Raw genomic sequence first — 21,596 nt, 5'->3', positions numbered from 1 at the left:
CTTTGCATGAAAGTTAAGTGGCAATACCAAACTTAGTGTGACACTGTCATTTTAGAATAATGCAAATACCTAGTGAAGATTGAAAATCATTTTGTTGCATGGCAACACCAAACATAGAATGCAATCATATGTCAAATTATTGAAAGTAAACTAAGCAAGGAAAGAAAATGTTACCTACGGTTGGGTTGCCTCCCAACAAGCGCTCTTTTAATGTCATTAGCTTGACATGTTGTTCATGAATTTCTTTCTCTTCTTCCAGTTTGTTAAGAGGAATGACCTCAAGAGGAAAGAGGAGCCAGTTAATGCCCCTTGTTTTGAGTGCATCTCACCAGCAAGCCTTCTTCTGTTGTTAGCTTGAGTAAACTTACTTGTTGGGGTAGGGGTGGAATGACTTTTGGTTGACCTTTTCTTCTTCATGGATATTGTCCTTCTTTTCTTGGTCACCATCCTCTTTTTAGTGCTCATGTTAATTGCCTTCACCACCTTGATTTCAGGACTTGGGTGTTGTATGATGGTTGGAGCATCCTCTTCATCAAGGGCTTCTTGAATTGGTGGTTCAATAAACTCAACCTTTATGCAACTCTCTATTTTATTGGAGTAGTGTGGACTCCCTTGATTGACTTCCTCCCTTTCTTCTACATGATGTTGCATTGAGTCTTTTGGGAGTGAGTTTGCATGTTCCTTTGTCACCCTTAGTAACCTCTGTGGGTTTGGAGCCTTAGGCTTATATACTCTCACAACCTCCTCCTTCTTCATATGAATCTCACTTGGTATGGCTGCCTCTTTTTCTTGTTCTTCTGATTCCTCCCTTGTTCTTGACATTTGAATGAACTCCTCTATTTCTGGAGAGAGTGAAGTGGTCTCTCTTTGTGATCTCAGCTCTTCAATGAATTGTTCTTCAGAATAGAGTTGTGCATTCTGTCTCAATTTTTTTTCATGGTCTCTTCTTGCTATTTTCTCCTCTTCGTTTGTCTTTATTATTTCTTCAAGGAGGAGTTCTATCCTAGCGAGTCTCTCTTCTTCTCTACTTTTTTTGAGTTCTTCAATGATGAGTTCCATCCTAGCAAGTCTATCTAAAAGAGGTTGGGTAGGTTGTAATGGTTGGTCGGGGTTGGCTTGTGAATGGAATTGGTTGTTTTGTGGTTGTGTGTTCTGAAAGTGGTATAACTCTTGTGGGTAGTGGATTGAGTTTTGTAGATGGTGAAATGAATTGTATGGATTTGGGACAGAATTTTGTGCTGAGGTATACTCAAGTGATGAAGAATTTAGGCATGTGAAACTTGGAGGTGAGGTTGGATAATTGAGAGGTGATGGCTCTTGATGAATGGGGTATGAATGAGTGAAATATCTTTGATTTTGATCTTTCTAGCCACAACTTGAGTAGTGATCAAATTTGCCAAAATATGGACCATTTTGTGGCTCTGAAAAGTACCCCATTTCATGTTCTTGAATACTCCCACCCACCATGAGCATAGTAAAGTGAATCATTCTGTGGTGGTGGAGAGTTTTCCATGAAATTTGATTGACTAAAATATGATGGATGCTCCTTTCTTTCCTGCAAAAAGCTCTGTCTCAAACAATAATCACCAAAAGAAATTGGAATCTCCATTGTAATAAATGAAGGATTCTTAGTGAGGCAATATCACAAACAGTTAGTTAGCAAAAGAAAATAAGAAGCAACAGAAAACAAAGACAAAGGAAAATTGTCTAATCTAGTAAATCAATCAACCGGTAGTTTGTTAATCATGATTAATCCCTGGCAACGGCACCATAAACTTGATGCACGGAAACTTGTCTCTCAACAAATTTTCCTTCGACAAGTATACCGAATTGTCATCAAGTAATAACTCACAAAAGAGTGAGGTCAAATCCCACAGAGATTAACGGATTAAGCAATCAATGGTTAATTGATTATCCTAGTTAGACGGTTCAGATTTGAATGATGAGCAACAGGAAAAGTAAATAGCATAAAAGTAAAGAAAGCAATAAAGTGCAGAAAAGTAAAATGGCAAGAAAAGTAAATGTAAGAACTAAAAATAAAATGAACATTGGGATCAAGAGATATTGAAATCCTCCGGATCAAGTTCATTCTCATCTCTTCCTCAATCAATGCATTCATTGATCTCCTTGGCAATCTTAAGTGATTGGATCCCAATTCCTTGGCAATCCAATCTCTCTAAGCTTGAACAATTTTCCAATTCCTTGATTTAATTGCTCATGGGAAGAGATGAAGTTTGGTCACTGATTATACCACACACATTCATAGATCAAAGTATTGGTAGAATTAAATGTCACAATATCCATCCAACCCCCAACCTAATCCAATGTGAGAGAGTATTTCTAGCATGATTTTCTCATTCCTCTTCCAAGGTTCAGAGGAAATCCAAGTATGAGCAATTTCTCTTCCGAGACAATTACCCAATTGGATGAAGATCGAAAGCTCTCTAGTAAAATCAAGAGAAAAGAAAGAAGAAGAAGAATAAGAACTATAATTAATCCATTGAATCACAATAGAGCTCTCTAACCCAATGAAAGAGTTAGTTGATCATTGCTCTACCAAAATAGAAAAGAAAGAAAGTGCAGAAAAGTAAAGATGAAGATTAAAACTAAAATTGAAACTTCAAAATTCATAAATGAAAAGTACAAAGAAAAAGAAAGAGAAGGAAAAGTGTGTGAGGGGAGGGAGTCCGAAGACCCCTCTTCAATCCCCCATTCCAGAATCTCTTGAATGTAAAAACTAAGGCCTTTATATAGGCTCTCCTAAATTACAAAATGAAATGAAATTAAAAGCAAATTACAATTAAATGAAAATTTCTATTCTAGATGCTTCTTGCGGCCTTGATTGGTTAACACTTGTGGGCTTGTTTCCTTGAGGTTGGGTGGTTCTTATAAGTGAATCAAGTTGAGGTCCAGGTGCTAATGTCAGTGCTAACGTTAGCCACACTAACGCTACAAGTGTGGCGTTAGTGCTGAAGTTAGTGTGGCTAACGTCGCACTTGCTACCCAGTTGGTGTTTTTGGGGCTTAAAAGATGCCTCTGGTTTGTGCTCCAATTTCATGCCCACTATAAAGTATTATATATCTTTGGAAAGCTCTGAATGTCAGCTTTCTAACTCAACTGGAATCACTTCAATTGGACCTCTGTAACTCAAGTTGTTCTCCTTTGAAGTGGACAAGGTCGCTGGCATAGTCGCTAGCGTTACTGGAAAAAGCGAGTCACAATAACGTTAGCTATCAGGGGCTTTATATTGCCAGGTTTTGGAGCTCAAACTTAATGTCCACCCTATACTATTATATAATGTTGAAAAGCCCTGGATGTCTACTTTCCAACGCCTTTGAAAGCGCATCATTTGGAGCTCTACAGCTCGAGTTACACTTCTTGGAAGGTGAAGAGGTCAGCTGGCCTTACTACAGGTTGATACCATGTTCATCTTTGCACTTTCGGGGCAGGTTTTCTCCCTCAAATTCAGTGTCTACCATGTAGTGCCATATATTCTTGGAAAGATCTAGAATCTTAATTTCCAATGCCATTGGAATCACCTCATTTGGAGCTTTGTGGCTCAAGTTATTCTTGTTTGAAGAAGGCATGGTCAGGCTGCCAGGTGAGACTTTTGCCCACGTTAATGTCCACGTTAGTGTAACTAACGTGGCCATTAACGTGGGTCTTCCTTTGCTTCACAAACGTTAGTGGAACTCACTTTTTCCACTAACGTTGGCGCTTCCCTTTCCTTCCACGTTAGTTCCCACATTAATGTAACTAACGTGGGAGCTAACGTGGGCCTTCTTTTGCTTTGCTAGCGTTATTGGCACTCACTGTTGCTAATAACGCTGCTCCTTCTTCAAAGTTAATGCCATTAACTTTCTCACTAACGTTGGGGCTTCTCTTTTCTTCCACGTTAGTGCCCACGTTAGTGGAGCTAATGGGGTCGCTAACGTGGGTCTTCTTGCCCTTCGTTAACGTTAGTGGCGTTAACATTCTCACTAACTTTCCAAGCTTTTCTTCCTTCCACTTTAATGGCCACGTTAGTGGTACTAACGTAGCCACTAACGTGGCTCTTCTCTGCTTCTTGTTACCTGAAATCAATCAAACAAAGTACATCAAAGTCTTGCTCTTAATCATGAGATCATGCATCATCCATTTTATCATTCAATTCATGCATAATTGTCATAAAATCATTTAAAATTCACAATGTTTGCTTGAACCATGGTATGAATGCATTTTCAACCAAATACTTGCTTATTTCCTAAGAAAATGCATGAAACCAACCTAAAGCATACAAAAAATGGCTAGTAAAACTAGCCAAGATGCCCTGACATCACAACACCAAACTTAAATCTTGCTTATCCCCAAGCAAGAAAAGAACTATGCACAAAGAATTCTCTTAATTGGAATGCATTGAAGAATTGCTTATGATGCCTTAGTGGGTAAAGTGAATAAGTGACAGTGGGGTTAACTCTAATTTGTATGCTTATGCAAGGATTCTAGTGCTCATTAGTCCTTACATTTTGGAAGTCTTAGATCTTAGGACTTTCATTCAAATGATATTATGGAATCCTCTTTATAGATTGTCACCTTTGAAGCAGGACTTATTTTCTAGCATTTTTCTTTTCTTTTTGTATCTTGGCCTCGACTCTAGGTATCATGTCTCAAAGCTGCTTTTTAAGATAAGCTTTCAATCAATACTCCCAAACCAGTTGGTCTAAGGCATTAGGTGTTGAAGCACCCCTTAGGATATACTTGATCAAGCCTCTCTCTTAGACACAAATCCACCACAAGCATTTAACTAGGACAATAACTCTTTGAGTTCTTGTTTCTTTCTTTTTCTTCCTAGTAATTGATGCTCAGAGCCTTGGGCTTGTTCTTTGTTTTTCTTTTTCTTTTGTTTTATTTTGTTGCTGCTTATTGGATTAATAGATGTTTGAGAAATTCCATAATACTTCTCTAAATTTCAGTTCCTGTCTATGAGCTCCCATGCAAGTTTTCACAAACATACAACCTCAATACACAATCATACAATCAGAACCTCCACTCCTCTTAATCTTTTGCTTGCCCCAAGATTTATAAAATTCTTCAACATTTTCCTTTCACAAGAATGATTTCCTTGTTGCATTCTTAGAGATATTGGGTGCAAGTAAAATTCAAGATGATAATCATGATATCATAGCAACATGTTACAAATCAAATATCAATTTATGCTTATTCACAAGGAGTAATCACACATGCATAAATAGAAGACCATCATGCAATTTAAAGTGCTGGAAATAAGTAAGAGGAAAAAGGAACTTTACCACCTTGTAGTTCATCTTCATTGTTGTTGTCCTTTTCCTCCTATTCTTCCCCTTCCCACACCAAACTTAGAATGATTACTTATCCTCAAGCAACAAGTAAAACAGTGGTGATGGGGTTTATGATGAATCATGAATATCTTAGAATAAAGTGTGAGTATGCATGTGTTTCAGCAAGCAAGATTAAGGATCACAATAAAGGCACAAGAAATACAAACAGAGACATTTTGATGGCATTAATAAGTGGTGTTGGCATGGTACTTTGCATGAAAGTTAAGTGGCAATACCAAACTTAGTGTGACACTGTCATTTTAGAATAATGCAAATACCTAGTGAAGATTGAAAATCATTTTGTTGCATGGCAACACCAAACATAGAATGCAATCATATGTCAAATTATTGAAAGTAAACTAAGCAAGGAAAGAAAATGTTACCTACGGTTGGGTTGCCTCCCAACAAGCGCTCTTTTAATGTCATTAGCTTGACATGTTGTTCATGAATTTCTTTCTCTTCTTCCAGTTTGTTAAGAGGAATGACCTCAAGAGGAAAGAGGAGCCAGTTAATGCCCCTTGTTTTGAGTGCATCTCACCAGCAAGCCTTCTTCTGTTGTTAGCTTGAGTAAACTTACTTGTTGGGGTAGGGGTGGAATGACTTTTGGTTGACCTTTTCTTCTTCATGGATATTGTCCTTCTTTTCTTGGTCACCATCCTCTTTTTAGTGCTCATGTTAATTGCCTTCACCACCTTGATTTCAGGACTTGGGTGTTGTATGATGGTTGGAGCATCCTCTTCATCAAGTGCTTCTTGAATTGGTGGTTCAATAAACTCAACCTTTATGCAACTCTCTATTTTATTGGAGTAGTGTGGACTCCCTTGATTGACTTCCTCCCTTTCTTCTACATGATGTTGCATTGAGTCTTTTGGGAGTGAGTTTGCATGTTCCTTTGTCACCCTTAGTAACCTCTGTGGGTTTGGAGCCTTAGGCTTATATACTCTCACAACCTCCTCCTTCTTCATATGAATCTCACTTGGTATGGCTGCCTCTTTTTCTTGTTCTTCTGATTCCTCCCTTGTTCTTGACCTTTGAATGAACTCCTCTATTTCTGGAGAGAGTGAAGTGGTTTCTCTTTGTGATCTCAGCTCTTCAATGAATTGTTCTTCAGAATAGAGTTGTGCATTCTGTCTCAATTTTTCTTCATGGTCTCTTCTTGCTATTTTCTCCTCTTCGTTTGTCTTTATTATTTCTTCAAGGAGGAGTTCTATCCTAGCGAGTCTCTCTTCTTCTCTACTTTTTTTGAGTTCTTCAATGATGAGTTCCATCCTAGCAAGTCTATCTAAAGGAGGTTGGGTAGGTTGTAATGGTTGGTCGGGGTTGGCTTGTGAATGGAATTGGTTGTTTTGTGGTTGTGTGTTCTGAAAGTGGTATGACTCTTATGGGTAGTGGATTGAGTTTTGTAGATGGTGAAATGAATTGTATGGATTTGGGACAGAATTTTGTGCTGAGGTATACTCAAGTGATGAAGAATTTAGGCATGTGAAACTTGGAGGTGAGGTTGGATAATTGAGAGGTGATGGCTCTTGATGAATGGGGTATGAATGAGTGAAATATCTTTGATTTTAATCTTTCTAGCCACAACTTGAGTAGTGATCAAATTTGCCAAAATATGGACCATTTTGTGGCTCTGAAAAGTACCCCATTTCATGTTCTTGAATACTTCCACCCACCATGAGCATAGTAAAGTGAATCATTCTGTGGTGGTGGAGAGTTTTCCATGAAATTTGATTGACTAAAATATGATGGATGCTCATTTCTTTCCTGCAAAAAGCTCTGTCTCAAACAATAATTTCCAAAAGAAATTGGAATCTCCATTGTAATAAATGAAGGATTCTTAGTGAGGCAATATCACAAATAGTTAGTTAGCAAAAGAAAATAAGAAGCAACAGAAAACAAAGACAAAGGAAAAGTGTCTAACTTAGTAAATCAATCAACCGGTAGTTTGTTAATCATGATTAATCCCTGGCAACGGCACCATAAACTTGATGCACGGAAACTTGTCTCTCAACAAATTTCCCTTCGGCAAGTATACCGAATTGTCATCAAGTAATAACTCACAAAAGAGTGAGGTCAAATCCCACAGAGATTAACGGATTAAGCAATTAATGGTTAATTGATTATCCTAGTTAGACGGTTCAGATTTGAATGATGGGCAACAGGAAAAGTAAATAGCATAAAAGTAAAGAAAGCAATAAAGTGCAGAAAAGTAAAATGGCAAGAAAAGTAAATGTAAGAACTAAAAATAAAATGAACATTGGGATCAAGAGATATTGAAATCCTCCGGATCAAGTTCATTCTTATCTCTTCCTCAATCAATGCATTCATTGATCTCCTTGGCAATCTTAAGTGATTGGATCCCAATTCCTTGGCAATCCAATCTCTCTAAGCTTGAACAATTTCCCAATTCCTTGATTTAATTGCTCATGGGAAGAGATGAAGTTTGGTCACTGATTATACCACACACATTCATAGATCAAAGTATTGGTAGAATTAAATGTCACAATATCTATCCAACCCCCAACCTAATCTAATGTGAGAGAGCATTTCTAGCATGATTTCCTCATTCCTCTTCCAAGGTTCAAAGAAAATCCAAGTATGAGCAATTTCTCTTTCGAGACAATTACCCAATTGGATCAAGATCGAGAGCTCTCTAGTAAAATCAAGAGAAAAGAAAGAAGAAGAAGAATAAGAACTATAATTGATCCATTGAATCACAATAGAGCTCTCTAACACAATGAAAGAGTTAGTTGATCATTGCTCTACCAAAATAGAAAAGAAAGAAAGTGCAGAAAAGTAAAGATGAAGATTAAAACTAAAATTGAAACTTCAAAATTCATAAATGAAAAGTACAAAGAAAAAGAAAGAGAAGGAAAAGTGTGTGAGGGGAGGGAGTCCGAAGACTCCTCTTCAATCCCCCATTCCAGAATCTCTTGAATGTAAAAACTAAGGCCTTTATATAGGCTCTCCTAAATTACAAAATGAAATGAAATTAAAAGTAAATTACAATTAAATGAAAATTTCTATTCTAGATGCTTCTTGTGGCCTTGATTGGTTAACACATGTGGGCTTGCTTCCTTGAGGTTGGGTGGTCCTTGTAAGAGAATCAAGTTGAGGTCCAGGTGCTAATGTTAGTGCTAACGTTAGCCACACTAACGCTACAAGTGTGGAGTTAGTGTGGCTAACGTCACACTTGCTACCCAGTTGGTGTTTTTGGGGCTTAAAAGATGCCTCTGGTTTGTGCTCCAATTTCATGCCCACTATAAAGTATTATATATCATTGTAAAGCATTGAATGTAAGCTTTCTAACGCAACTGGAATCACCTCAATTGGACCTCTGTAACTCAAGTTATGCTCCTTTGAAGTGGACAAGGTCGCTGGCATAGTCGCTAGCGTTACTGGAAAAAGCGAGTCACAATAACGTTAGCGATCAGGGGCTTTATATTGCCAGGTTTTGGAGCTCAAACTTAATGTCCACCCCATACTATTATATATTGTTGGAAAGCCCTGAATGTCTACTTTCCAATGCTTTTGAAAGCGCATCATTTGGAGCTCTACAGCTCGAGTTACACTTCTTGGAAGATGAAGAGGTCAGCTGGTCTTACTATAGGTTGATACCGTGTTCATCTTTGCACTTTCGGGGCAGGTTTTCTCCCTCAAATTCAGTGTCCACCATGTAGTGCCATATATGCTTGGAAAGATCTGGAATCCTACTTTTCAATGCCATTAGAATCACCTCATTTGGAGCTTTGTGGCTCAAGTTATTCTTGTTTGAAGAAGGCATGGTCAGGCTGCCAGGTGAGACTTTTGCCCACGTTAATGTCCACGTTAGTGTAATTAATGTGGCCATTAACGTGGTTCTTCCTTTGCTTTGCAAATGTTAGTGGAACTCACTTTTTCCACTAACGTTGGCGCTTCCCTTTCCTTCCACGTTAGTTCCCACGTTAATGTAACTAACGTGGGAGCTAACGTGGGTCTTCTTTTGCTTCGCTAGCGTTATTGGCACTCACTTTTGCCAATAACGCTGCTCCTTCTTCAAAGTTAATGCCATTAACTTTCTCACTAACGTTGGGGCTTCTCTTTTCTTCCACGTTAGTGCCCACGTTAGTGGAGCTAACGCGGTCGCTAACGTAGGTCTTCTTGCCCTTCGCTAACGTTAGTGGCGTTAACGTTCTCACTAACTTTTCAAGCTTTCCTTCCTTTCACTATAATGGCCACTAACGTGGCTCTTCTCTGCTTCTTGTTACCTGAAATCAATCAAACAAAGTACATCAAAGTCTTGCTCTTAATCATGAGATCATGCATCATCTATTTTATCATTCAATTCATGTATAATTCTCATGAAATCATTCAAAATTCACAATGTTTACTTGAACCAAGGTATGAATGTATTTTCAATTAAATACTTGCTTATTTCCTAAGAAAATGCATGAAACCAACCTAAAGCATACAAAAAATGGGTAGTAAAACTAGCCAAGATGCCCTGGCATCATAGAGGATGACCAAACCACTGCCCAAAATCCCTCTGAGGACAGTAAGAGCCTAGAGAGGAAGGATTTTGGCGTTCAAACGCCAGAAAAGGGTAAGAAATTGGCGTTGAACGCCTAGTGGATAGCCAAGTCTGGCGTCCAAACGCCAGAAAAGGGTGGCAATCTGGCGTTAAACACCCATACAGCACCCAATTCTGGCGTTCAAATGCCAATGGGGGATTAGACACCTGCAAGTTCTGATAACAACCCCCTTAGGCAAGCCTCTCAAACCACTTCTGTAGGAAGTAAACCTGCAGCAACTAAGGTTGAAGAATATAAAGCCAAGATGCCTTATCCTCAGAAACTCCGCCAAACGAAACAGGATAAACAATTTACCCGCTTTGCAGACTATCTCAGGACTCTTGAAATAAAGATTCTGTTTGCAGAGGCACTTGAGCAAATACCTTCTTATGCTAAGTTCATGAAAGATATCTTAAGTCATAAGAAGGATTAGAGAGAAACTGAAAAAGTTTTCCTCATTGAAGAATGCAGTGCAGTCATTCTGAAAAGCTTACCAGAGAAGCTTAAAGATCCCAGAAGCTTTATGATACCATGCATATTGGAGGATGCTTGTACCAAGACAGCTCTGTGTGACCTTGGGGCAAGTATCAACTTAATACCTGCATCCACTATCAAAAAGCTTGGTTTGAATGATGAAGTTAAACCAACCCGGACATGCCTCCAACTTGCCGATGGCTCCATTAAAATCCCATCAGGCGTAATTGAGGACATGATTGTCAAAGTTGGGCCATTTACCTTCCCTACTGATTTTGTAGTGCTGGAAATGGAGGAGCACAAGAGTGCAACTCTCATTCTAGGAAGACCTTTCCTAGCAACTGGACGAACCCTCATTGACGTCCAAAAAGGGGAGATAACCCTGAGACTCAATGAGGATGAGTTTAAGTTGAATGTTGTCAAAGTTATGCAGCATCCAGACACATCAAAAGACTGCCTGAGCATTGATATTATTGACTCCCTGGTGGAAGAGGTCAATATGACTAAGAGTCTTGAATCAGAGCTAGAGGATATTTTTAAAGATGTTCAGCCTGATATGGAGGAACCAGAGAAAACAAAACAACCTCTGAAGACTCCTCGGAAAGAGGAGAAGCCTCCTAAACTCGAGCTCAAACCACTACCACCATCCCTAAAATATGCATTTCTGGGAGAAAATGACACTTTTTCCCGTGATCATAAGCTCTGCTCTAGAGCCACAGGAAGAGAGCACACTAATTCAGGTGCTAAGGACACACAAAACAGCTCTTGGATGGTCCATAAGTGATCTTAAGGGCATTAGTCCAGCCAGATGCATGCACAAGATCCTATTGGAGGATGATGCTAAGCCAGTGGTTCAACCACAGAGGCGGCTAAATCCCGCCATGAAGGAGGTGGTGCAAAAAGAGGTCACTAAGTTACTAGAGGCTGGGATTATTTATCCTATTTCTGATAGCCCCTGGGTGAGCCCTGTCCATGTTGTCCCCAAGAAGGGAGGAATGATAGTGGTTCATAATGAAAAGAATGAACTGGTTCCTACAAGAACAGTTACAGGGTGGCGTATGTGTATTGACTACAGAAGGCTCAATACAGCCACCAGGAAAGATCATTTTCCTTTACTATTCATAGACCAGATGCTAGAGAGACTAGCAGGCCATGAATACTACTGCTTTTTGGATGGCTATTCAGGTTACAACCAAATTACAGTAGATCCTCAGGACCAAGAGAAAACAGCATTCACATGTCCATCTGGAGTGTTTGCCTATAGAAGGATGCCATTTGGTCTATGCAATGCACCTGTAACCTTTCAGAGGTGCATGCTCTCTATCTTCTCTGATATGGTAGAAAAATTTCTGAAAGTCTTCATGGATGACTTCTCAATATTTGGAGACTCATTCAGCTCCTGTCTTGACCATCTAGCACTTGTTCTGAAAAGGTGCCAAGAGACTAACCTAGTTTTAAACCGGGAGAAATGTCACTTTATGGTGACTGAAGGAATTGTTCTTGGGCACAAAATTTCGAACAAGGGAATAGAGGTGGATCAAGCTAAGGTAGAGGTAATTGAAAAATTACCACCACCTGCCAATGTTAAGGCAATCAGAAGCTTTCTGGGGCATGCAGGATTCTATAGGAGGTTTATAAAGGATTTTTTAAAAATTGCAAAACCTCTGAGCAATCTGCTAGCTGCTGACATGCCATTTGTCTTTGACACGGAGTGTCTGCAGGCATTTGAAACCCTAAAAGCTAAGCTGGTCACAGCACCAGTTATTTCTGCACCAGACTGGACATTACCATTCGAACTAATGTGTGATGCTAGAGATCATACCATTGGTGCAGTATTGGGACAGAGGCATAACAAGCTTCTGCATGTCATTTATTACGCTAGCCGTGTTTTAAATGATGCACAGAAGAATTACACAACCACAGAAAAGGAGTTACTTGCAGTGGTTTATGCCATTGACAAGTTCAGATCTTATTTAGTAGGATCAAAAGTGATTGTGTACACTGACCATGCTGCTCTAAAATATCTCCTCACAAAGCAAGATTCAAAACCCAGACTCATAAGATGGGTGTTGCTTCTGTAAGAGTTTGATATAGAAATAAGAGACAGAAAAGGGACAGAGAACCAAGTGGTAGATCACCTGTCCAGAATAGAACCAGTAGCAGGAGCGTCCCTCCCTCCTACTGAGATCTCTAAAACCTTCCCAGATGAGCAACTCTTTGCCATTCAAGAAGTACCATGGTTTGCAGACATTGCAAACTATAAAGTTGTGAGGTTCATACCCAAAGAGGACAGCAAGGTGCAAACGAAAAAATTGATTTCTAATGCAAAATACTACTTGTGGGATGAACCATATCTCTTTAAGAGGTGTGCAGACGGAATGATCCGTAGATGTGTACCTAGAGAAGAGGCACAGAAAATCCTATGGCATTGCCATGGATCACAATATGGAAGACATTTCGGAGGTGAGCGAATAGCCATCAAAGTTCTCCAGTGTGGCTTCTACTGGCTTACTCTCTATAAAGACTCCCGAGAGTTTGTACGTAACTGTGACAGTTGCCAGAGAGCTGGTAATCTGCCTCACAGTTATGCCATGCCTCAACAAGGGATCTTAGAGATTGAGTTGTTTGAATTGACTTCATGGGGCCTTTCCCACCATCATACTCAAACACTTATATTCTGGTGGCAGTAGACTATGTATCTAAATGGGTAGAGGCAATTGCAACAGCCACTAATGATATTAAGACAGTGATGAAGTTCCTCCAGAAGCATATCTTCAGCAGGTTCGGTGTCCCTAGGATACTGATCAGCGATGGAGGCACTCATTTCTGCAATAAACAGCTTGACTCTGCTCTGGTCCGATACGGAATTAACCATAAAATGGCAACTCCATATCATCCACAGACAAATGGACAGGCTGAAGTCTCAAATAGAGAACTAAAACGAATCCTGGAGCAGACTGTAAATGCCCGTAGAAAGGATTGGGCAAGAGGTCTGGATGATGCTCTGTGGGCATACAGAACAGCATTCAAGACTCCTATAGGGACCTCTCCATACCAGCTTGTGTATGGAAAAGCCTGTCATCTGCCAGTGAAACTGGAACACAAGGCCTACTGGGCCACCAGGTTCCTAAACCTTGATACTAAGGTGGTTGGAGAGAGGAGATTACTCCAGTTGAATGAGTTGGAAGAATTTAGACTCAATACTTTCGAAAATGCAAAAAATTATAAAGGGAAAGCAAAAATATGGCATGACAAAAGGCTATCATCTAGTGTCTTTGAGACAGGACAGAAGGTCCTGCTGTTTAACTCTAGGCTCAGATTATTCCCCAGGAAATTGAAATCCCGGTGGAGGGGCCCATATGTGATTACAAATGTGTCACCATATAGCTATGTAGAACTTCAAGATATTGATTCTGACAAAAAATTCATTGTTAATGGACAAAGAATCAAACATTATCTTGAAGGCAATGTTGAGTAAGAATGCTCAAAGCTGAGACTAAGTTAAAAGCTCAGTAAAGTCCAGCTAAAGACAGTAAAGAAGCGCTTGCTGGGAGGCAACCCAGCCATTATCAATAATTAGATGTTTGTAACAGTTAGATAAGTCTTTTTATTTTGTTTTCCTTGTTAATTAATATATTTTCAGTGAATAAGTCAGGAAAATGGAGGTTCAAGACATAAAACAGAGAAATCACAGAGAAAAGGAGCTCACTGGCACCAAAACACCAGTAAGGAGGCAATCTGGGCGTTAAACGCCAGTAAAGGTATCATTCTGTGCGTTAAACGCCAGAATTGGCAGCATTCTGGGCGTTCAGAAAAATGCCCAGTGAAGAAGGATTTCTGGCGTTTAACGCCAGCCAAGGTACCTGGCTGGGCGTTAAACGCCCAAAATGGCCACCAGATGGGCGTTAAATGCCAGAATGGATATCATTCTGGGCGTTTAACGCCAGAACAGCTAGGGGAGAGGTAATTTCGTTTCAATTCAAATTTTTTTCGAATTTTCATGTTTTAAATCAAAATTTTCTACATCCAAACATTACAAACATTCATCTTTTAATTTCCATCCACAAAAATTTTTCCCCTTCAAATTCTTTTCAAATCTTTTAAAAAAAAACTCAGTTATCTTTCCAATTTCTTTTCAAATATTTTCAATTCATTCATATTATCTTTTATTTCTTAGATGCATAAACAAAAATTCAGATTTAACTTCCTCATATCTTCTTCATATCTTTTAAATTTTGAAAACTATCTTCTCTTTTGCATATCATGTTTATCTTGTATCAATCATATCTTTCAATCATATCTTTTTCTAAAATTTCGAAACCACACCCTCCCTCCCTTTTTTTTTATAAATTCGGCCACCCTCTTTGGTTCATCATTGGAATCCTTCTCTCCATCTATTCATCTTCTTTCTTTCTATTTTGCTTGAGGGCAAGCAAAGCTCTAAGTTTGGTGTGATTTCCGTGATCCCTAAGCCAAAACAAACAAAGCTCATGGCTCCCAAAGGAAAACAAACCACTTCAAGAGGCAAGAAAGAAGGCAACTCAAAGCCACTTTGGATGCATGAGAAATTCTGCACCAAAGGACATGCAGACCACTACCTCAAAATAGTATGCAGAAGATCAGTGATCCCGGAAGTTAGATTCAATCTGAAAGAAGATGAATACCCGGAGATCCAAGAGTAGATTCAAAATAGGGGCTGGGAAGTCCTGGCTAATCCTGAGATACATGTTGGAAGAAACATGGTCCAAGAATTCTATGCAAATCTGTGGACGACAGAGAAGCAAAGATTAGAAGGAACTGCTTTCTACACCTTCCAGACTATGGTTAGAGGAAATATTATTTACTTCCACCTTGATAAAGTGAGAGAAGTTCTTAAACTTCCTCAACTGCAGGATGATCCAGAGTCTTTTAATAGGAGAATGGCCAAGGATAAAAAGCTGGATCAAGTTCTAGAGGACATATGCCTCCCTAGAACCAAATGGATTACCAATTCAAAAGGTGTCCCAAACCAGTTAAAGAGAGGAGATCTTAAACCAGTTGCCAGAGGTTGGCTGGATTTCATTGGGCGCTCTATACTCCCAACCAACAACCGATCTGAAGTCACTGTCAAGAGGGCAGTGATGATTCACTGTATTATGCTAGGGAAAGAGGTAGAGATTCATCAGTTGATCCCCATTGAATTTTACACAATTGCAAACAAGGAATCTACTGAAGCCAAATTGGCCTACCCAAGCTTGATTAGTCTGCTATGCAAAGATGCGGGGGTACAGATGGGTGTGGATGAATTTATTCCAGTTGAACGCCCAATCACAAAAAAATAATGGATGGACCTCAAATTCAAGATAACCCCACCAAGAGGGGGTGCATGAACTCCTTCCAGAAATTCCTCAATTTGACTATTGGGTTCGCTTAGAAGCATCTGTCACCAAGCTACAAGAAGCTGTGAATCAACTCAAGGAGGAGCAGCAGAATTAAAACAGCATGCTTTGCAAACTGCTCATAGAACAAGAGAAACAAGGGCGTGAGATACAGGAGCTAAAGCGCCAGAAGCTGTCCCTTGAAGAGCCAGGCGTCCTACAAATTGAAGGAGCACTTGCCTCTCCCAATGCAGGTTGTTGAGTCCTAACTCTGTGATAACTTTTATTATTAGATATCTATTTTAAGAGTTACATGAGCATTAGTATTAGAGTCATTTATTCTTATGTCTTTAATTTCCTGTCTTTTATTATTATTTGTCTGCTTTTATGCTTATTTCATGTCTTATTTTTATTTCATGATCAATAAAGTTTAGAGTCTATGTCTTAAAGCTATGAACTTCCTATGAATCCTTCATCTTTTTTAAATGAAAAAAATGTTTTCTGAAAAAGAAAAAGAAGTACATGAATTTCGAATTATATCTTGAAAATAATCTAATTATTTTGATGTGGTGGAAATACTTTTTGTTTTCTGGATGAATGCTTGAACAGTGCATATTTTTTATATTGTTGTTTATGAATGTTAAAATTGTTGGCTCTTGAAAGAATGATGAAAAAGGAGAAATGTTATTGATAATCTGAAAAATCATAAAATTGATTCTTGAAGCTAGAAAAAGCAGTGAAAAGCTTGCAGAAAAAAAAAAGAAAAAAAGTGGCAAAAAAATAAATAAATAAATAAATAAAAAATAAGCAGAAAAAGCCAATAACCCTTTAAACCAAAAGGCAAGGGTAAAAAAAGGATCCAAGGCTTTGAGCATTAATGGATAGGAGGGCCCACAGGAATAAAATCCTGGCCTAAGCGGCTAAATCAAGTTGTCCCTAACCATGTGCTTGTGGCGTGAAGGTGTCAAGTGAAAAGCTTGAGACTGAACGGTTAAAGTCGTGGTCCAAAGCAAAAAGAGTGTGCTTAAGAGCTCTGGGCACCTCTAACTAGGGACTCTAGCAAAGCTGAGTCACAATCTAAAAAGGTTCACCCAGTTATGTGTCTGTGGCATTTATGTATCCGGTGGTAATACTGGAAAATAAAGTGCTTAGGGTCACGGTCAAGACTCATAAAGTAACTGTGTTCAAGAATCAACATACTAAACTAGGAAAATCAATAACACTATCTAAATTCTGAGTTCCTATAGATGCCAATCATTCTGAACTTCAAAGGATAAAGTGAGATGCCAAAACTGTTCAGAAGCAAAAAGGGTGCAAGTCCAGCTCATCTAATTGGAATTGAGCTTCATTGATATTTGAAATTTATTGTATATTCTCTTATTTTTATCCTATTTTTTTTAGTTACTTGGGGACAAGCAACAATTAAGTTTGGTGTTGTGCTGAACGGCTACTTTATATCCTTTTTGGCATTGTTTTTACATAGTTTTTAGTATGTTTTATTCAGTTTTTATTATATTTTTATTAGTTTTTATTCAAAAATCACATTTCTAGACTTTGCTATGAGTTTGTGTATTTTTCTGTAATTTCAGGTATTTTCTGGATGAAATTGAGGGACCTGAGCAAAAATCTGATTCAGAGGCTGAAAAAGTACTGCAGATGCTGTTGGATTCTGACCCTCCTGCACTCGAAATGGATTTTTTTGAGCTACAAAAGTCCAATTGGTGCGCTCTCAATTGTGTTGGAAAGTAGACATCTTTGGCTTTCCAGAAATATATAATAGTTTATACTTTTCTTGAGATTTGATGGCCCAAACTGACGTTCAAAGTCAGCCTAAAAATTTTGGCGTAAAACGCCTAAACTGGCACCAGAATTGGAGTTAAATGCCCAAACTAGCAGAAAAGTTGGCGTTTAACTCCAGGAACAGCCCAAGCACGAAAAAGCTTCAATGCTCAGTCCAAACACACACCAAGTGGGTCCCGAAAGTGGATTTCTGCACTATCTGCACTTAGTTACTCATTTTCTGTAACCTTAGGTTACTGGTTTAGTATAAAAACTACTTTTAGAGATTCATTTTGGAACTTATGACATTTTTACATTTCATATTGTACCTTTGACGGCATGAGTCTCTAAACCCCATAGGTGGGGGTGAGGAGCTCTGCTATGTTTCAATGGATTAATGCAATTACTACTGTTTTCTATTCAATTACGCTTGATTCTATTCTAAGATACTTACTCGTACTTCAATATGGAGAATATGATGATCTGTGACACTCATCATTATCCTCAACCCTATGAACGCGTGCCTGACAACCACTCCGTTCTATCTGAGCTCAACGTAGTCATTGGCGACAGCTTGAGTGCGTATCTCCTGGGTTTCTAATCCACGGACCGAGTCCGGAGGTTAGAACCTTCGGGGTATAGGCTAGAATCAATGGCAGCATTCCTGGGATCCGAAAAGTCTAAACCTTGTCTGTGGTATTCCGAGTAGGATCTGGAAGGGGATGACTGTGACGAGCTTCAAACTCGTGAATGTTGGGTGCAGTGACAGTGTGCAAAAGGATAATGGTCCTATTTCGATGCTAGTGAGAACTGACAGATGATTATCCATGCGGTGACAGCGCTTGGTATTTTTCATCCGAGAGGATCGTACAGCCTGCTATGGAAGGAGGCCATGCGTGTTTGGAGAAGAAGACATTAGGAAAGCAGAGATTCAGATGACAGAGCATCTCCGGAACCTCAGCCTGTTCCCCATTACTGAATCACAAGTACTGTTTATTTTATGTTATTTATTTTTCATAAATATAACCACTCTTATCATTAATCTCCTGACTAAGATTTACAAAATAACCATAGCTTGCTTCAAGCCGAAAATCTCCGTGGGATTGACCCTTACTCACGTAAGGTATTACTTGGACGACCCAGTGCACTTGCTGGTTAGTTGTGCGGAGTTGTGAAAAGTGTCATCACAATTTCGTGCACCAGCTGGACCAGCCGGTTCGACTAGACTGGTCATTTGGATCGGACCGGCCGTGTGGATCCGACCGGTCGGTTCGACCGGACTGGCCAGTTTGACCGTACCGGGCATTTGGACCGGCTTGCTGGTTCGACCGAACTGGCCGGTTCGACCATACCGGCCGGTTCATCCAAAAAACTGGTAACCCGAATCTTAGACCGGTCCGGTAACATGATGAGACCGCACAAGGCAATGAAAATTTTGAAATGTTAGTGAAAATTTTTTACTATGCTTTATTTTTTATTTACATAGGACCAGGTAAATCGGTTCAACCAGTAACCTGACCGGTTCGATCACTGGTTCGGTTTTGACAAGTACGTTTTCCATTGTTCTGTGATTATTAGTTTATTAGATTATTTGTTCTGACAACTCTAAAATTTGTGATGTGATTGCAGCAGAGCTTCCCCTTATGCCAGATGGTGAATTTACTGTGAAAATAGAATTCAGTTCTAGGGAGGCAGTAATTAAGGCGATGAAAGATTATACAATCCGCAGAGGTGTAGATTATCGGGTGCATGAGTCAGAACTGATGACATTCTATGCTAAATGCACCCAGTATGGTGCAGGATGTGATTGACTGATCAGGGTGAGCAAAAATGTCCAGAAAGTTCTGTTGGGAGATAAGGAGGTACAATGGTAGTCACACCTGTACTAGGGCCACCATTTCTCAAGATCATTCGAAGCCGGATTCCAACACAGTTGCAAAAGCAATAAAGCCATTGGTAGAAGTTGACCCGTCTATAAAGGTGAAATCAGTGATTGCGGAAGTACAGGCAAAGTTTAACTACACCATTAGTTATCACAAAGCATGGTTGGCAAAACAGAAGGCATTGGAGTCAATTTTCGGAGGGTGGGAAGCTTCGTACAAAGCCTTGCCGATATGGTTTGAGGCCATGTGTCACAAGGATCCATCCGTAGTCGTTCATTTTGAAACAATGACTGCGTATCAGGGAGATGACTTGGTTCCTAATATTCGTGTACTACATCGAGTCTTCTGGAGTTATTACCCTTGTATTAGAACATTCAGACATTGCAAGCCAATAGTGCAGGTAGACGGAACTCATTTGTATGGAAAATACAAGGGTTGTTTGTTGGTTGCAGTCTCACAGGATGGCAACAACAACATCGTGCCGATTGCATTTGCGATAGTTGAGGGAGAGACATCTGAGGCTTGGCACTTTTTTCTGAGTAACTTGTGACAGCATGTTGTGACACGTGATGGTGTGGGCCTTATCTCCGATCGGCACGATTCCATTAGGTCTGCTATTGCTCGTAGTAACGGAGCTTGGTCTCCTCCGAGAGCATTCTACATGTTCTGCATCAGACATATAGAGTCTAACTTTCTGAGGAAATTCAAGGCTCCGTATCTGCAGAAGCTTATCGTCAACATCGGTATGATAGTTACGATTACATTTACTCTTGAACTCAGTTTTTATGATGAACATTTTTTATGGTGGGTTTTTTTTAATTGACAGGATACTCGCGAATAGTTCGCAAGTACGAGACACGTTATCAGCGTTTACACGAGCGGGGTGAGGCTTATACCAACTGGTTGGATCGGATTCCGCGTGAGAAATATGCTTTAGCATTTGATGGGGGATATCGATGGGGTCATATCTAGTGAAATGATCAACTTGGTACTAAAAGGGGCTCGCAATCTTCCAGTCACTGCACTTGTTAAGGCAACATTTTACAGGCTTAATGAATTGTTCACCCGGAAAAGAGCCGAGGCTGAGGCTCGAATTAATACAGGACATGTGTTCTCTGAGCTTGTAACCTCCAAACTGCATGCAAATCAGCAGGCAGCGGGTAACATCCAAGTTAGTTGCTTTGACTGACAGAATGAGGTATTCGAAGTGCGTGAGTGTCCTAGTGGTGTGGAGTATACAGTGGACCTCTGTCAACAACGGTGTGACTGTGGTGAATTCCAAGTTGACCGGCTTTCATGTCAACATGTGTTTGCTTGTTGTGCAAATCAATGGTTGGATTGGCAACTGTATGTACATGATGTCTACAAGATGGACCAGGTTCGACGAGTATACAGGGCTAGGTTTAGGCCACTCGGGAATCCAACAACATGGCCTGTTTATCATAGACCTCGATTTGTAGGTAATCCATTCCTTAGATGGGTATCCAAAGGTCGGCCAAGGATGACCCATTTCTTGAATGAGATGGACACTTGGATGTTGCGTGGTCCTAGGCGATGTAAGCAATGCGGGGCCGAGGACCATAGCCGTAGTAGATGTCGTCAATGTGGTGTGCAAGTAATCCGGGTGCGACCACCCAATAGAGCTCCGGCCATATTGGTCACTCGATTTAGTGTATGACTTTGAATATTTTATATATTGTATGACTTTCGTATGTGATGTTATTGTATGACTTTGGGATTCTCATGTAATGGAAATTTAATGTGAGTGCTGATGAAAAGTAAAGTAGCATAGTTGATCACATAAATAAGTCTACTAAATGCATTAGTCCAACACATGATACATAAATAAGTCAAAAACATTATAAATAACTAAGTCCAACACCATCTACATAAACACGTCCACTAAATAAATAAGTCCAACACATGCTACATAAATAAGTCCAACACATGATACAAAAGTAAGTCCAACATCATTTTCTCATCGCCCATTTTACATCTTTGACTAATTTCTTGCATTTCTTTGCAACCTTTTTAAAAGCGGATGGGGTATACCGACTAGCGCTCCGACGAGGGGGTCAGCTCTAAGGTTGTATCCTTTTCCTTTCTCACTAGTGGTTGTACCTATGAAAACATTCGATACCAACTAATCAAATTAAATAATCAACTCAAATAATCAATAACCAACTAATTCAATAAACAACTAATTCAATAATCAAC

General features: G+C 39.5%; 2 protein-coding genes across 2 annotated transcripts in view; both read left to right on the top strand.

The window, feature by feature from the left end:
* The window catches only part of LOC148561168 (uncharacterized), a 38,268-nt gene extending 18,961 nt beyond the window's left edge, over positions 1–19,307 (top strand). The window contains exon 2 of the mRNA XM_088490688.1: positions 19,126–19,307. Within this exon, the coding sequence (XP_088346814.1) occupies positions 19,126–19,307 (182 nt within the window). The remainder of the gene's footprint in view (positions 1–19,125) is intronic.
* Positions 19,308–19,326: 19 nt separating this feature from the next.
* LOC107646931 (uncharacterized) lies at positions 19,327–20,351 on the top strand. Its single transcript, XM_016351074.1, has 3 exons — positions 19,327–19,878; positions 19,933–20,122; positions 20,206–20,351. Exons 1-3 carry the CDS (start codon positions 19,327–19,329, stop codon positions 20,349–20,351), a joined length of 888 nt encoding a protein of 295 aa, XP_016206560.1.
* Positions 20,352–21,596: the final 1,245 nt, after the last annotated feature.

The sequence above is a fragment of the Arachis ipaensis genome, chromosome B6 (genome assembly GCF_059453495.1).
Source record: "Arachis ipaensis isolate K30076 ecotype BB chromosome B6, ASM5945349v1, whole genome shotgun sequence".
NCBI classification, from domain to species: Eukaryota; Viridiplantae; Streptophyta; class Magnoliopsida; order Fabales; family Fabaceae; genus Arachis; species Arachis ipaensis.
Note: the sequence above shows the minus strand (reverse complement) of the source record. Positions and strands in the feature narration are given on the sequence as shown.